The sequence below is a fragment of the Talpa occidentalis genome, unplaced genomic scaffold (genome assembly GCF_014898055.3).
Source record: "Talpa occidentalis isolate TD23 unplaced genomic scaffold, MPIMG_talOcc4v2.1 talOcc4.9, whole genome shotgun sequence".
Taxonomy (NCBI): domain Eukaryota; kingdom Metazoa; phylum Chordata; class Mammalia; order Eulipotyphla; family Talpidae; genus Talpa; species Talpa occidentalis.
Genome location: NW_023605305.1, coordinates 115,098,011 through 115,115,319, shown reverse-complemented (window position 1 = coordinate 115,115,319; position 17,309 = coordinate 115,098,011). Strand labels below are relative to the sequence as shown.

The window sequence follows — 17,309 nt, the reverse complement described above, 5'->3', positions numbered from 1 at the left end:
ATTTATTGTAGGATAAAAGGCCAATGGAAAAGGACTGCTGCTTTCATAGAAATAGACCTAAGCTGCAGCAGCAGGATTCTACTAAATTCATGAGGATGAGAAAAAGTAGTTCCTTTTTGAAAATTGACTAATTCTGAAATGTACAACCAGATAGTTCCATTTTCTCCCCCTCCCCCTCTGGTAGTGTCAATTCTGCCCTGGATTTCTAGGGTTTGTTTTGGTTTAGTTTTCTGTCTATTCCACATTTTGCTTTATATTCCACATGAGTGAAACCATCAGGTATTTGTCTTTCTCCTCCTACTTGTTTTGTTCAGCATAATCCCCTCTAGTTTCATCCACGCTGTTGCAAACAGCAAGGCTTCAGCTTTTTTATCACCGAGTAGTATTCCATCGCGCACATACCAGATCTTTGTAACCCATTCCCGCACTGGGAACTCAGGCTGTGCAGACTTCCTTCTGGTGAGCAGGGCCAGTGGTGGTTTGAGTCAGGCGTCTTCTGGGCCCTACACTGTAGTCTTATCACCTGTTCTCTGCCTTCTTCCTTCAAAGTTTGTGCTATTTTAGAAGCTTGCCATACAGTCGCACTGTTTTCTCCTGACCTCCTTTCCTGGTCACTCTCTTATTCCCTGAAGACTTGAGCTCTGGTTTATTGTCCTCCTTTTCATTCCAGCTTCTTCCAAGATTTTTAGTGACTTCAACATTAATGTGGATGACTCATCCAACATCCTGGCCTCCTCACCCACACAGATCCGTTCTCTCTTCTACAACCACCAACATCCATCACGATAACTTTTTCATTACAATGCATGATATCTACTCCTACCTTTCCATTTCTTCCTCAGCTTCCACTGTTGGCTTCTCATCCTGTCTCCCGGGTTTTCCTTTTCTCTTTCTATACTTTCAACTTAAGTGATCTTTTCTAGTTCCATGGTTTTAAATATTGCCAAAGGGGCCTCCCTGGAGGTGCAGGGGTTAAGTGTCAGAGCTAACAAACTAGCGCCTGCCACTAGAGCCTGAGTTCCATCCCCGACCAGGGAGCTCACCCACACGATGCAGCAGATCTCTCCTGTCTCCCTGCTGCTCCCCTCAGCAGTGTATTTCAGTAGATCCACCTGTTCTGCTCCCCACTCCATCTCTGGTGAGTTCTCTCCCACCCCTGCACCTCTGGCATACACCCCAGTTCTTGTATGCATAAATAAATAAATCTTTAAAGAATAAATATTACCAAAATCTTTTTAAGTTTTATTGAAGTAATAATGACTTATAAAATTATAATACTTCAATATTTACTGATCAGTATTTGTAAATACTATATTATGATTGCTACCAAAAGTCTGTTTTTCATAATTCACCACACAATTAGCTCCTTTTACCAATTTACCCAAATCCTTTTTCCCTTCTGGTAACTACTGTTTTGTTCTTATAGTCCAAGAACTTGTTTTTGTTTCTTTACCTTTCACATGAACGAAATCACATGGAAATATCATCAAAATCCTGACTTTCAATTTACTGTCTGACATTTCCACTTGGTTATCTAATGGGCAGCTCCAACTTAACAACAGAGCTGTTGATTTCCCCCCAAACCTGAGTTATTCTTCATTTCTCTCCATGCTGTATCCCATCAATCTGCTTCCCTGCACAGGGCACTGATTCTACCTTCTCATCCATCTTCCTGATCCAAAACACTTTCATTTCTTGTCACCTAGACTACTGTAGCTGCCTTCTAAGTCTCAATAATCATTCTCCTCACAAGGTGATCTTTTAATGTGTAATTCAGTTCATGTCACTTACATGCTGAAAGTTCTCCAATGGCTTCCTCTGGCATTTAAATAACATCTTCACCAGGGCCTATGATACTATGCGGTCCAGCCCCTGCTTATCTTTTCAACTTCTTAGATCTTCTTTTCTCCCTAAGAATCAAATGCCTGCGACTTCTTTCTATTCCCTGATATTGTCATTTTCTGTCTTTCTTTAAGGTCTTTGCTCTGCTTCCATCTGCTTGTGATACTTTTCCTCCTAATCATTGTCTGATGGACTCTTTCTTTTTTTTTTTTTATAGAGGCATGTTTTATTTATTTATTTATTTATTCGTTTGTTTGTTTGTTTGTTTATACATGCACTGGGTACAGTCAGAAGCGCGGGAGGGTGAGAAAATTCACCAGAGCCAGAGCGGGGAGCAGAGCAGGCAGAAGGACCGAAGTACACTGCTGAGGGGAGCAGCGGGCGGCAGGAGAGGTCTGCGCGCCATGTGGGACCCTCCTCTGGTGGCCGGGGAGCAGCTGGGGATCGAACTGGCGCCGCAGAGGCCGTGGGTAGCTTCGCAACCCAGCGCTCAACCGCTGTGCCACCAGGGAAGCCCTGGACTCTTTCATGTAGTTCAAAATCTAAAGTACTGGGGACCTCCCTGGTGGCTCAGAGGTTAAGTCTTACTGCCATCAAGCTATCGCCAGCCACTATGGCCTGAGTTCCATCCCTGGTCAGGGAGCTGACCCACATGGTACAGCAGACCTCTCCTGTCTCACCCACTGCCCCCCTCAGCAGTGTATTTCAGTACATCTGCCTGTCTCCCCACTCTGTCTCTGGTAAATCCTCTCCCCCGTTCCCCTCTCCCACAGCTCTGGCCTATACCCCAGTTTTTGTATGCATAAATAAATAAAATAAATCTTTAAAAAAATCTTAAGTATAACCCCTCAGTTTCTGTCCATCTAAAGTAGACCTCCCCACCCCTACAAAGTTACTTTGTAGCTTATATTCCTGCTTGCTTCCTGAATAGCACTTATCTCATCAGATTATATTCTTTGTTTATTAATTTACTGTCTGTCTCCATGGTAGTTCCTTGAGGGCAGGGACCTTGTCTTTCCTGTCACTTCTATGTTCCCAGCATCTTTACCAGATATTAACATATTTAAGGTACTCAATAAATATTTGTTATGGAAGGATGGAGCAATTCATTTATTAACTATGTATGTATTTGGGTGCTAGTGATGAATGCTAACAGAACCTGATAGCAAATGAACGTCCACTTTGTTGGAATAGAATCATTTTGAGATTTGTTTGGAAATGAATCACCCAATTAGAAAGGTTTGCTGTCATGAACTAATCATACACAACATACTTTTCTAGTAGTCTCTGTTTTTTTCTATAGCAGTAAGTAGCTAACTTCTTGTTCAGTAACTTTTATATGAAATTCACAAGAAATTTCATTTTCCCACGTTTTCATATTAATTACAAGGCTATTAATAGTTACACTATTTTTCAAAAAGTGTCTCAGGATTGGGTTGGTTTTCATTCTTCCTACTTACCTTATACTTCTGATGTCAAAGTCCTTAAACATTTTATCTGAATAAGTATACTCTCTGAATTTAACCCTAGATGTTCTGTTAATGGATTTTTTAAAAAGATATTTTTGTTCTGTTACAAAATTATTGAGTCCTTTTTAAAGGAACAAAGTGAAAAATGTACTTTTATCATATAAAAGAATCATCTATGTGTCTGAAAATATTTTTCTCTTTTCAGAAATTTAATTCTCTTTTCAGAAATATAATTTCATTATATTTATGAAACATTATTCTTCTAGGGCTCTTAGATTATGATTAGCTGGAATGATAGAAGTTATACCAACAGAAACAATTCTTATATAAACCTAACAATAGACTTCAGTTACACATACTAGACTCTTTATAACAAGCAGTACCCATAAAAAATATAAGAATATCATTTATAACTAGGTAGAATTTGAGTATAGTAAAAATTTCAGATTGGGCCAAAGTAAGTTGTTTTGGATAATTTTTTGATTTTATTAAAACTAACAAACCACTGTATTAAAATGACAACTAATTGCTTCTTCCAATTAATACCCGAAAAGAAAACTATCTTTTCTCCTGTGTAACAAATGGCCTTTGTTAATTAGGTCTCAGTTTGTATGCTGGCCACATTTGGCAAAGTCCAGCCTTTCCCCAAAATAGTAACAACCTGCTCTGGATGGCAGTCAAGCAGATCTATTTTTGGCTTCAATATTTGAAACTCCAAATGCAGATGCCATGGAACTGAACCCTAAATGGCATAAACTGATCTGAGAAAAAAAGGAGAAAAATCTAAGAATCTGGGGTGCTCCAAAATACATGTTTCTTTATTCCAAAAGAAATAATGCTTCAGGATTACAGGTGAATTTTCATCTAATTTCAATACACATAAAACCAAAAGAATCTTGTAACTGAAACAACAGGGGAAGAAGTAGGATAGAATCTTAGTTGCAGGCCCTTTCATTACTGTCAATTTCCAATTTTTCACTGTTTCTGGGTTTTATTATTAATATCTTTGTTATCTTACCTGTCTCTGAGTGTGCTGGGGCCTAGATACGGGTACAGGTTTTCCCTAAGCTTTCCTTTGATGAGATGGTCCAGGGTCTCATGCAGGAAAGGCTGATGCTGTGTATACACATTTTCTACTCCCTAAGACAGGAGAAAATGGTCTTATATCATTTTGGGGAAACTTGCAACATAACAGTTAATGATAGTCTTATCAGAAAAAAACATTAAGTAGAGATTTCATGAAATTAGATAAAATTTTAGGAGAATTTTAATTAAGTAATTAAAAAATTGTTTTCGCCCACTAGAAATGTTCCAATCTCATAAAAAACACTGTAATTTAAAGCTAGGTATTATGAAAGAATTTCAAAAATGGAATTGCTTAAATCCTTTACGTTTCTTTGCTGATTCTCATCGTTTTGTGAGAATGATGCAGGGTAGATGGCGCAAATAAAAGGAAGGACCTCACAGAAGAGGAGGCTGGAAACACTCAAGAAAATGGAACATTTTTCAGGAAACTAAAAAGATCTAAATTAAAAATTAAAACTAATTTTTGACTATTTAAGAGAATAGATTAGTACTTTTTAAAGTTCTACAATTTTCTGCTTTACTGTTATTTCTCTCAAAGAAAAACTACCTAAGAAATCTTAAATTACAAACAAATGGAGCAAAATAGCTACGACGAACAGAACTGTCTCTTTACTCCTGGGTATGTCCTAGAAATATCTCCAGGTATTCCCTGAGAGGGATGGGTCGGATCTGGCGGAGCTTCCTGAGGGCTCCCACTGACTGTCTAGGGGAGAGGCCTGCGGTGGCGCGGGCCTGGGGAGTGTCCTTTCCACTCAGCTCAGCGGCTTCTCACCGAGGGCAGCAGGGAGCTGACCTACCTTGAGTCCTTTGAGGAACTGCTTGGTAATAGACACGGCGTCTTTGGGGCTGAAGAGGTCGCTTCCTCTGACCCGTTTGCCACCATATTCAACAACTGCAGACACGAGCTTTGAAGAAAGGAATAAGAACCTCTTACTGCTTGGGGATCAGGAAGCTCATTTCATTAGAAAATAACTTTGTTAAGGAAACGAAGACATGAGGGGGCAGTATTATAGATTTCTGTGACACAAGAGAGTGTGACATCATGCATCTGAGCAGAGAATGTAGTAACGGAGCTGGTTCCTGTTCGGTGGAATATATGAAATCATTACCTTCCGGTACTTCTCGGAAACCCCTTTATTCCTGAGTTCCATCATCAGTCCTGACAGGCTGTTGCTGCTGTGCCGCTCGTAGTGCAGAGCATAAAGCAGCACCAGCCGGGCGGCATCCAGCTCCGTCACTTTGGGGTTCTGCAGCAGCCTCTTGACATTCTGGGGAGAGAGGGAGCTGTATTTACCCCCTTCACTTGGGTGACGTCGCATGATATCTCAGATCTAATAATTACTGACTGGCAGTGACACATCTGGTTCACAACTCAGATTACTACTAGGGCAGTGTGCAAAGGGTCAGGCCGTGGGCTTGGCAACTAGTTCAACTATAGAAAATGAAATGCCTTTCGCCCAAGGTAAGATTTAAGTAGGGAAATAAATTCCCACTGATGAGATGGCCCAGGGTCTCATAGGAAAGGCTACAATTTCCTCGCTGAAACCAGAAACACGTACTATTTCTACCACTTCAGTCGCTGTAACACTGAACAGGAACGACCAGCTGACTGCAAATCTACCAGCGCTAGTGACTGACCAGTGAGAGGGGGAGAGGTTGGTGGAGAGTTACATAGGAGGAGGGGGTGATGCAATCTCCAGGAATCGTCAGCTGTAACAGTGTCTCAACATGGCATAGAGATAAGAGCACAGAACAGTTGTAAACTTAGATTGAAGAGGGCAGGAACTTACAGCAAAAGAAGCTTGAAGAAATCCTATTTTACGTTTTGCCAACCCTCACTTCCATAGAGTATAGATGTGATGTGTGTTTATCATGCAGCAGGACAACTTAATTCAAGTCAACAAACACTTTCTGAGTCCCCTTTAAGCATAAGGTGCTACACCGGCACTGGCGGGATGCAGAGATGAGGTGGAGAAATTTCTGTCCTCATTGAGGTCTTGGATGATGGGGTGAGGGGCTGAAACCTATTCTGCTGCCTATTCTACTGCCTATTCTACCTATTCTATTGCCTGTTGTATTGCCAATGGGTTTCCTTAATGTACCTCAGCTCTCTGCGATCGGCAACTATAATAATTGGATTGGTATCAATTTAGCACAGAGGCATGTTGGTTAATATATACTTTTCCTAGCATGGTACTGTTTAGAAGTGACCAGGGACAAGTCTCTTCTTTAAAGAGGAAGAGAGAAAGAAGGAATGAAAATCCTACAGAAGTGTTTCCTGTAGGGAGTAGCTGTTTTTCTTTAGCTTACGAACTGCTGTACTTTTCACAAATGCTAAGCTACATGGGGAAAGGCATGTGCAGATGACAAGTATGCAAAGATATTTCTCTGCGTGGAAAAACAAAAGAAAATAACCACCAATATGACAGTCCCATATCATATTTTAAAATTTTGACAAAACTAGTCTCCAGGAGAAGCAAATGTTTGCAAGACCTTCAATCTAGAAAAGGAAAACATGAGCCCCAAAGACTGAGTATATTTCTAGGTGCAGATGCAAGGTAAGACTTAACTGTGCTAGTATTTTTGTTAGAATTGTTATTTTCATTAGGGCACTGACTACCAAGTTATATAGAGTCTTTTCTTCTTTTTTTTTTGCTCTATACATTTTAAGTGATTGTTTTTAACCCTATTTTCCAATAACCCTTGTTTATTTATTGCATCATTTGGCACGTGTGTTCCTGAAACATATATGAGCACATGTGTGTTCCTGAAACATATATGCACACATGCATACAAAAAACAAAACTGGAAATCAGGGCAAAGAGGGGCAGGGGACACATGGTGAAGAAAAGCACATCTGGTTGCTGAGGAATCAAGAAGACACCATAAAGGAGGGGCATATGCAAAAGGCCCTGAAGAATCAGCTCGTGCTGGGTTTTGTTGGAGAGACTGACAGAGGTTGGAAATTAGAGAGAGACTGGCAAGAACCTCAGAGGGCAGTGGGCTCTGAAGGAACTAACATCTATGTGGTCCTTCACAAATTACAAGGTGGTTTCACACATGTTCTCATTTCAGTACTTCAAAATAAACAGGTCAAATGTCTAAAAGCTCTTTTTTTTTTTTAAAGATTTATGCATACAAGAACTGGGGTGCAGGCCAGAGGTGCAGGGGGTGAGAGGATTCACTAGAGACAGAGTGGGGAACAGAACAGGTGGATCCACTGAAACACACTGCTGAGGGGAGCAGCGGGGAGACAGGAGAGGTCTGCTGTGCCATGTGGGGAGCTCCCTGGCCAGGGATCGAACTCGTGCTGCAGTGACTGCTGACAGCTTCATAGTGAAGAGACTTAACCCCTTGCGCCACCAGGGAGGCCCTGAAAACTCTTCTCTTCACACTGCAGAGGGGCTGCGATACAACAGGGAGCCTCAGAAGAAAGCCTGAGCAGGATTCCTACTGCTACTTTTCTGGGTTAACATTTCACCACTATCATCCTTAAGGCGAAATAGGAAGAAACGTCTCTTCTATAGATTTACACTGTGCAGTCACTGTTGTGCTTTTCCGTGGAGCAGTCAGTGAATAGAGCCTATTTAGAATTCTGTTCAAATGTTCCTCTAGTTTCTACTATAATATGAAGAAATGTCAGGGTACAAGTGATTACCAAGTAAATACATACAACTTCCTATGTATCTCAATCGGCCTGGCATTCCTCCGGGATCTCTGTCACTTTTCTTAGAAGCACAATGTTTCATATCCTGCCCTTGCAGTCATTCTCTTTTTATCCTAAAACTACTCAGTTTCTGGTTTAGTTATCTGGGTACTTTTAAGCAAATCTGAGATACTCAAGTAACCATATACACACGAAACTGATATAGGGACGATCCCAGACGATTTGCTGCATTCAGCTTGGGCCCTTCTCATGTGCTCCTTTCCTGAGTCTCTTCATCTGGATCTTGACTCTTGACTCAGTTTCCCATTAAAAAATCCACTTTGTTCCTCGAGACCAGGTACTGGTATTTAAAGTTCCTGGCGTCACTCTGAGCTATCTCTGGATGTGGTCAAGACCTGAACCAAGAGTACTGTAGTAGACTACTCTGCTTGCTTTTGAGCCCTTCGGACCCAACACTGGTTCAGGTCAGTGTTCTGATAGATTTATCTATTTCCTCATAAAAAGAAATCTGTAGGCATCAGCTGAGATCGTTCTCCTTGAAGAAGCAGGGTCTCTCGGTCTTCCTGGATTTCATGTTGTCCTTAATTCTGAACTATTTCCCTCACAGTTCTTCGCTTGGCTGACAGTAGCCTACACTATATATATACATTATGTTGAGATTTCAGGGTAGTAACCAGAGCAGGGGAAAAAAAGAATCTGAGAGACTTCTAATTGCATAACTGGTTTATGCTACATGGTAGTATTTATATGTTGGAAAAATGACTAAGTTACATAACGTACTTTTGGGTTTCTTTTTCCTTATTAAATTTTCCTGGAGACTAGCAAGAGACAAAAGTATACTGTCCCATAGTAACAATAGGTAATGACTGAGCAAAACAGAAAACTACTGTCTACTTAAGAAGGATTCAAACATTTTCTACCAAATACGAACATTCTGGTAGGCTTAATTAAGGAATAGGAAAAGAAAGGCAAAAACACAGTTTTTGGAAGTCGAGTTTTAAAAAGGAGCTACAGTTCACTCAAAGGACATCAATGAAAAACAATTCTTCCTTTCTGATATTTAGAGATCCTTCCATTGTTTTGGGCTACTTTTCTACTTTTTATTTTCTTCCACCAAAACTATGATGAAGGGGCATAATAAGAAAAAAATTTATAATGATATACATTTTAACCATTGTACATGTAAAAAACCATTACATGTAAAGTCAGCAACTAGTCTCCATTTTTTGGGTTTTAATCTAACCTAAAGAACAGGATCCTTGCCTTGCTATCTACTAGCACATTAATGTAGTGAAACAGTCAATGAACAGCATTATAAGCTAACAGATTAGAACAGCAGGATGGAATAGGCAGAAGCCTTCAATATGCTGATATTATAAAAATAAGTCAAATCTAACAGTTTGAGAGAATAGGGTGGAACTATAAAGAGCTTCTCTAGGGAAAAATGATAGAAAGAAGACAGGACCCAATTCTACTGAATGGTAAATGCATCGGAGTCAGCATTCTTGTTCTAAATGGCTAGCTGACATAAAATTTAGCTTTGCTGTAGGTCTTTGGCTGGTCAACACTGTTTCTGAAACCCTGGTTAAGCAATAGCTTAAGAGAAAAGGATCACTCACTCTTAACTGGTCACAGTATAGTTGTTGGTTCGATGGGTCCTAAATAATTTTCTCAAGATTTTAATGAGAAGGAAAAACAAACCCTTCTGAGATCAGGGAGAGATCCAAGGTCATCAGTGGACTAAAAAACATGTCCTGGATATCATAAAGAAAACAGAACACACCATCGGATGGTGATACTGACAATGGACAATGGTAAGGGTCGATTTGTGCGAGAGTTGTAAGTACCAGGTACCACAAGCATAGTCCCCCAAAATCTTTGAGGCAAGTACTGTTATTTCCCTCCCCCCAGTTTATGGACCCCCAAAAAGACTTAGAATGGTGTTAAAAATCATTTTCAAATTCAAGCCATCAAAGGCCCAAACTCTTAGCCACTATTCTATATTGCTTCCAGTAGAACTCTTTCTCTTCATTTTTCTAACAAGTATTTGACGACTCTATACCATGTATCATTAATAAGATGATCTGAACTCTTTTACCCAAGACCAGGGAAGAAAGATGGAAAACAGACTAGTTCCTCTGTCTAAGACAACACAGAAAGGGAAAACTGCTTATTTCCTGAAGATGTTTCTCTTTATGGTATGAAAAAAAATCTTTCTTATTCATTAAATGAGTCATTTCTAAGGCTAGGGATAAGCCTCAATGGTAGCATACTGTAGCTGGGTTCTGGTGAAATCCTTTCTAAATCAAGTTTTTGTTAGCCTCTAGAATAGCTGGTTAGAAGTGACAGTGAGTTGTAGGTTAATTTTTAGCACTATATGAGCCTCCTTCCCCTCCCCTGATGCATTGACTATTCACTAAAGCAAATCTCATCTCTACTCAAAACCTCAATTCATTGCTTCATGACGAATTATCATCCAAGGTCAAGCCAAGGAATGCTATAACCCATCTAGGGGTCAGCCCCCGGCATGGACTCATTATCAAACAAAAGTCTCTTTATAGACTATTTAAATGAAGTTACCAAAGAAACCCTCTGGGGGAGCCCAAACCAAGTGCTCACTGTAAAACCCTAACAGCAGGGCAAGAAAATCTCCAAAAGCTACCTTTACAAAATATAAAGCGGATCACAAATGGAATTCAGTGTTTAAAGTATTTACTTTTCTTTTAAAGTAAACAACCAATAAGATTTCAAGCAAGGAATTACAGTACATTTTTCTAACTGCTTTCCATATGGTAGAGAGATAAAGATACTAAAATTGGTTGGTGGTTAAGTTTAGTTGTATTGTTTTGAAGGGGAAAATAAAATGGTAAATAAACATAAGGCAATTTAAATTTAGCTATAGGACAATATTTTGTGTTTATTTAATAAGCGGCAGAAAACTCATTTTAGTGAGAAAAATATTTTTCATAGGAATATTTCAATTAGGTCCACAAGACAACAAAAAACTATTATTGATAGTATTGTTGAAAGTGAGTTGGCCAAGTTAAACAGGTTGTATACCTTTACAAAGGTATACTATTGAGTGATTAAAAAGAATGAGTTTTTAGGTTTTGATCTGGAACAGATATTTCAAGATATGTGGCTGAATGAAAAAGAGAATGCAGAACTATGTGTACATTGTGGTGGCAACTGAATTACAAAGATACAGGCAAGCACTGAAGCTTTAATGTACATGAAACTGCAGGATGCATGTATTCTAGTTTGCAGACCTAGATTAAAAAGTCAGTCCCCCTCCAAAGTCTGTGTTTTTCCTTTATACTTTATACCATGTTGGTTTTATTTTATAAAGTAAAGCAGAATTGCAGCAGGGAAAGAAACTAAGTTTTAGAATGTAGGGTCCTATTAATAAGGAAATGTGTTTCTTATAATAAGTGGCTTGGAAATTGCTATCTCCCAAAGGACCCTTGTTCCTAAGTTACTTGTTAGTGAAACCACATTTTGTCATGTCTCAGGAACCTTGGAATTATCTGACTTGTTTTGTCCTGTTCTTATGTCCCATCTGTCACTAAAGTGTTGTCTCCTCCATTTGACAAGTCTATCAGATTTGTCCTTAATGTACATTTTTACTACTGTCACTATGAGTCTACCAGCCTTTCTGTTTTTTGCCTCTAAATCAATCTTACTAGATTAAATTTTCCAAAACATCACTTTCATCCTATCAGCTTTCTACATAGGAACCTACACTGGCTCTCTTTGTCTAGCTCAGCAGCACAAATTCCTCTTACATGCTTCATAAACTGGTTCCTGTTTACCAATTCATTTTATCTCCTATTTCTCTTCCACACCCACTCTCAGCAGGTCAAACTGTTTGTTATTTCTTGCATACTTGTGCATCTTTGCTTTTGCTGTTATCCCTGACTGAAATGCTCCTCCAGATTCTGTTCATTCTTTATAGTCCATCTTAGTATCAGCTTCTCTAAGAAGCTGTTGCTGATAACCTCAAATTCTATGACAGTGTCATAATTCTGACTTAAATATTATATTGAAATACTAATCGTTTAAGTGATAATTGTTTTGTGCGCTTTAGTTTTGTCTCTCTCACTAAACAATACCTTTCCTGAGGCCAGGGTCTGAGTATGTCATTTTTCTTTTAAGATCCTCTGGTAGCTTCCATCATTGTAAGATTAAAGCCCAACCTCTTTTCCATGGCCATGCCTGGCCCCATTCTGTCTTTCTGGTTTGTTTGGGAGCATGCCTTGTCTTGCACTAGCTACATGAGTTATTCTCTGTTCCTGTAATACCCCCCTGCCCCCCACCTTCCCAGTCTCTCTGATTTAGAGTCTTCCCCTTTTCTCTGGCTGGTGCACTCTGACTTGCTTGCCCAGACCCAAATCTAATGTCACCTTCTGTAGGAAGTGCTAAGACGCCCCACCCACAGGGAAAAGAGTTGTCCTTCCTCTATAAATATCTCCAGCACAGCACTCACTGCAAGATATTCTAAATCCCGGATTAAGTTTCCTCCCCCTCTATTAGAGTGTGAGCTCTTTGAGGAAAAGGATGGCATCTTATTATTCTTTGTCCCTCTAGATCCTCAAAGCAGTATGTACCAAAAAAAAAAAAAAAAAAAGCAGTATGTACATGCATTCAAGTTTGTGGAATGGAAAGCAGATGCTGAGTAATTAAAAAAACTTAATGTATTTGAATATACTGATCTTTTAAAATCTTTCCAACAGCGCTCTGAGATAAGTATCACGCCTATTTTATAAACAAGAAACTGGCTCAGAGATTAAGCCAACAGCTTCCAGGTCACAAAAGCCAGTAAGGAGAAAACGAAACACTAACATCCAGATCTTTTGGTTTTAGTCTAATATTCTTCTGAGGAAATTAGGCTGCCTTCCTCAATACTCAGTTAACTGCCTAAGCCCTCTGGGGCTGCACATCATTCTCTAAGGCTCTTATGTATCTCTCTTCAACAGTATTAATTTGTGCTCCCATCTCAACTCCTGGTGAGACTGTAAATTCCATGTTGGTGAAGAAGGATTACTTGCCTTTGCATTTCTTGCTCTGCCTGGCACAGTACCTTACACATAGTAGGTGCTCATCAAATTGGACTGAATAGATACCTGGAGAGCACTAGAATGATCATTTTGACAGGCCAGCTCTTGTTCAACCTCCGACACCTCCAGTAGATTCCGTTCACTGACCAACCGCGACAGCTCTCCAACGACTGTCACGTGCTTTGACACAGTCCCAGACATCTTCTTGAACTGGGGGTAATTCTCAACAAAGGCCTGCCATGGAAAACATCAATAGAAGGGTCTGTCATTTCGTGACCAAGGATAGGCATAAATGAATTCAGGGGGAGAAAAGCAGGGATTGTTCTGCCCAGACTAAGGCATCTACATCCTTTAATCACTTGGCTTAAGAAGAGAGAACTGGTATAGGTCAGTAGGCAGAGTCTTTAAATAGTCCAAATATGACTGAAGACTGAAAAGAAGCACATGGCTTATTATGAAGTTCTCCTTATACTCTTCACTAAAGGCGAGGATCACAGAAAATAATCTCAAACCAAACAAAATGAATCAAGATAGAAATCAGACCCAGAATATTCCAGAAATGTTGCTTACATGAATAGTTCCAAAGTCTTGCATGTTAGTCATCCATGTACATGTTCAATTTACCTTCATGTCTGCTATTGATTCTAGTTTTTGTTGTTCTTTTGGTTTCTTCTTCTGAAAGTCTTCCATGAGATTCTTTATATTGCTACCAATCTCAGCAAAGTTCAGATACATATTCTGTGAAAAAGGAAGTCAGAAACACAGTCCTATCAACTAATGACACTTTCATTGGCCAGCACACTGGGGAAGAATATTATTACTATTCTCACTGGCTACCAAAGAAGGGGAAGTAAATAAATTTGGTTCAAATTTTTAAGTCTAAATCTAAATAAAGTATGTGATTTCTTCTTTTTTTCTAAAAGATTTATTTATTTATGCATACAAGAACTGGGGTATAGGGCAGAGGTGCAGGGGGTGAGAGGATTCACCAGAGACAGAGTGGGGAGCAGAACAGGCAGATCTACTAAAATACACTGCTGAGGGGAGTACTGGGGAGACAGGAGAGGTCTGCTGCGCCATGTGGGTCAGCTCCCTGGCTGGGGATTGAACTCGTACTGCAGTGGCTGCTGATAGCTTCATAGTGCTGAGACTTAACTCCTTGTGCCACCAGAAAGGCCCTAAAGTATGTGATTTCTAAGAAGAAAATATTAATATTATGTCCTTAGCAAAATAGTACATCCTTAGTAACTAGTCTTCTTTACATGGAGGGTCTCTAGCTCAAATTTTATTAATACTTCGTGCTATATTAAGCATTAAGGTTGTCAGTTAATTGGTTAAACATCCAAAAGTCAAAATACTTTTAGATTTCACACTTTGGGTCAGCATATCTAGACATGCAGTCTGTCTAGAGAGGCCTCTGTCATCCTCCACCTGAAACCCCTCCTGCTTTCATTCAACGAGTCAGCGTTGAACTTCTTACATGAAACAAATGAAAACACAGGCAATTTTAAACTACGTACATTAGCATAGAATTCATCATTTTCAGCAGATAGGACCACCTCTCTTAAGTCTTTGCTGATGCCTGGCACTCTGGAAAGATCAATCCGATTGTTGTTTATTCCCAGTAGTTCATGGACCATGGCTTGATACGTCCACTGAATAAAGAATACGTGACAAAAACAAAAAAAAATCCAACTAGTAACTGGCAACACATAAAATAGTAAATGTTCAGGAAAACAAATAAGAACTGACTATGTCCTTAGTAACTAGTATTCTTTAAATGGAGGGTCTCTAGCTCAAATTTTATTAATACTTTGTGCTATATTAAGCATTATGGTTGTCAGTTAATTGGTTAAACATCCAAAAGTCAAAACACTTTTAGATTTCACACTTTGGAAGAAGGGCAGCAAGATTAATATTCCTAATAGAAAGAATGCAAATTAGAGCCATCATTAGTTCCAATTTTTGCCTGTGAATTAAAAGTATATTTTTGGATTCACAGATAGGGCTATATTGGTACTGCAGTTACAAGCTGTACCATTTCCTGTATGCTGCTGTGGTTTTCTGCAGCATGAGAAGTGTGTTCTTGCAGATCTGAGTAGTGCTATATATATCCTGGGAGCACTAATATTATCAGAAAAAAACCTTGTGAGTTGATCAAAACACACATATTCAGAAGCTCTCCTCTAAATACACTGTATTTTAACTTAATATTTCCAGTATTGTAAAATATGAACTTATTTAGCAAAACTGGAAAGGAGAAACCCTCAAGTTTTGGCTTCTTATCCTTACAGAGAATAGGTGACTTTTTAGTCCTATGTCTATCAGACAAAACTAAGTAGTTTCCAGCACATTGCCTTCTAAATCTAGAATCCAAGTGCTAAAAATATTTACATATCCTCCATCTTAAGCAAACTAGAGATTATAACTAAGAGATGATAAAAGATGGTGCTTTATTTCCTAAAATAACTGCCAAATGAATCCTTGAAAAGCAAGCTTCATTCGGGATTTAAAGTAAGGACAAGATGTTTTATGCTTTCACAGACAGCACCCTGTGTGTGTCTCTGCCATAGCACTTACTCTACAACTAAAACGATCTGTTTACTTTTCTCCCCAATGAACCAGGAGCTCTCTGAAAGCAGAAATTGTATCTGTTAACTTTTTATCTCAAATACTTAGTACAGCACTCTAGGTACACAATAATAGTTCCTCACTAAAATCTGTTGAATAAATCGTTGCTTATCTTTGTTTATCTATTTCTTTACATTATCAAAAGTTTCTTAGTAATCATATTACTTTGAATTTTAGGAATATAAGGCGGTCTTACAGAATAGAGAGTTGCATTCTATACCCACAGATTTCCCTTAGTATGAACATTTTTATAAGGGGGGAAGAAACTGAAATATAGACTATGCCTTTCGCTATAAATTCAAAATCATGTTAATAGAGCAACTAGTATGTTCAGTGCCCTTGCAGGAAAACAAACACTGGTAGGACAGTCTTCCTTGAAGGAATGTGTAACCCAGTGTAAAAACATCCAAAGGTAAAACACGGCAAATGCTGCAGAAGATGTAAGACAGACACAAAATTTTATAGTAAGTTTAGGGGAAAAACCATGTTTGATGAAAAGAATATGGGCTAAAAGGAGACATTTTGAGTGGCTTTAAGGAGAAGAATTTTCATGGGTTAAAGTTGGAAAACACCCAGCACTTACAGAGGTAAGAGCACGGGTGAAGGGGTGTGCACAGCAGGGAGCTGCAGGTTTTATAGGGGGCTGGGCCCATACTCTGAAAGCTCCTGGATGCCAAGTTTAGGAGTTAGTAGTTAACCTAGGGTGAGAAGGGGAAATAACTAAAAATTTTTTAAGCCAGGAGTAATAGGAACAGAACTGTGCTTTAGGAAAAGTAATTTGATGACACTGTTTCCGTGAACTATATTAGAGTAAAAAGAAAATAAAAGTGGGGAATCAAGTAGATGACCACCTCAGGATTCCCACACGATATCAGGGTCTAGACCAAAGTAATGGCAGCGAGACTGGAAAAGGGAAGACACTGGAGAAGTAGAAGTCACAGAACCTAGAAGCTGCCTTGATTAGGGGTGGGGGTGGTAGCAGGAAGGGACAGGAAGAATGAGGCAGAAAAGAGTCAAAGATGATTGTGGCTAGAAGAACAGATAATACCAAAACACTAGGAAATTCCAGGCAAAAAGAATAGCTAAAAATAAGGAAGGAAAGAGATGGACCATCTTATTCATCCCCACATCTGCATTGAGATGAACACCGCTTGAAATCATCCTTCTATTATGCTAACAAAGGGTTCTGCACCTGGTTTAGCAATGGGGTGATGGCATCATCGCAGCGATCTAAAATAAGTAGCAGTGGAGGAACTTCAGTGCGCCGGAATTCAAACAGTTCATATTCTTTAGTTATCACTTGCTGTGAGCAAGAGAGAAAGGTGGTTTAGTCAACCAATTAGCTGCAGACAGAAATATATAAATAGGAAATTAATACAGGGAAACCACATTTAACAGTAACAGTTCTTTGCACCTTCACAGGCCTTCCATAAAAGGATTAAGAAGCTTTACAAAGTTTAACAGCCTTCCTTTTAAAAGGTTAGGATTTGAACCTGTTATACAAGTGGCTTACCTGGATCAAAGGAAGTTAGGTTGCTTGCAAGTGTTTCTTGGGTT

The 17,309-nt window shown here is 39.3% G+C and overlaps 1 protein-coding gene across 3 annotated transcripts in view; it reads right to left on the bottom strand.

The window, feature by feature from the left end:
- The window catches only part of VPS45 (vacuolar protein sorting 45 homolog), a 53,735-nt gene that overhangs the window by 24,135 nt on the left and 12,291 nt on the right, over positions 1 to 17,309 (bottom strand). For all 3 annotated transcript variants that reach the window (XM_037501446.2, XM_037501447.2, XM_054690880.1), the window contains exons 7-13: positions 16,945 to 17,055; positions 14,642 to 14,776; positions 13,746 to 13,859; positions 13,188 to 13,355; positions 5,507 to 5,665; positions 5,195 to 5,302; positions 4,330 to 4,451 (exon numbers count right to left, since the gene is read on the bottom strand). In XM_037501446.2, the coding sequence (XP_037357343.1) occupies positions 4,330 to 4,451; positions 5,195 to 5,302; positions 5,507 to 5,665; positions 13,188 to 13,355; positions 13,746 to 13,859; positions 14,642 to 14,776; positions 16,945 to 17,055 (917 nt within the window). The remainder of the gene's footprint in view (positions 1 to 4,329; positions 4,452 to 5,194; positions 5,303 to 5,506; positions 5,666 to 13,187; positions 13,356 to 13,745; positions 13,860 to 14,641; positions 14,777 to 16,944; positions 17,056 to 17,309) is intronic.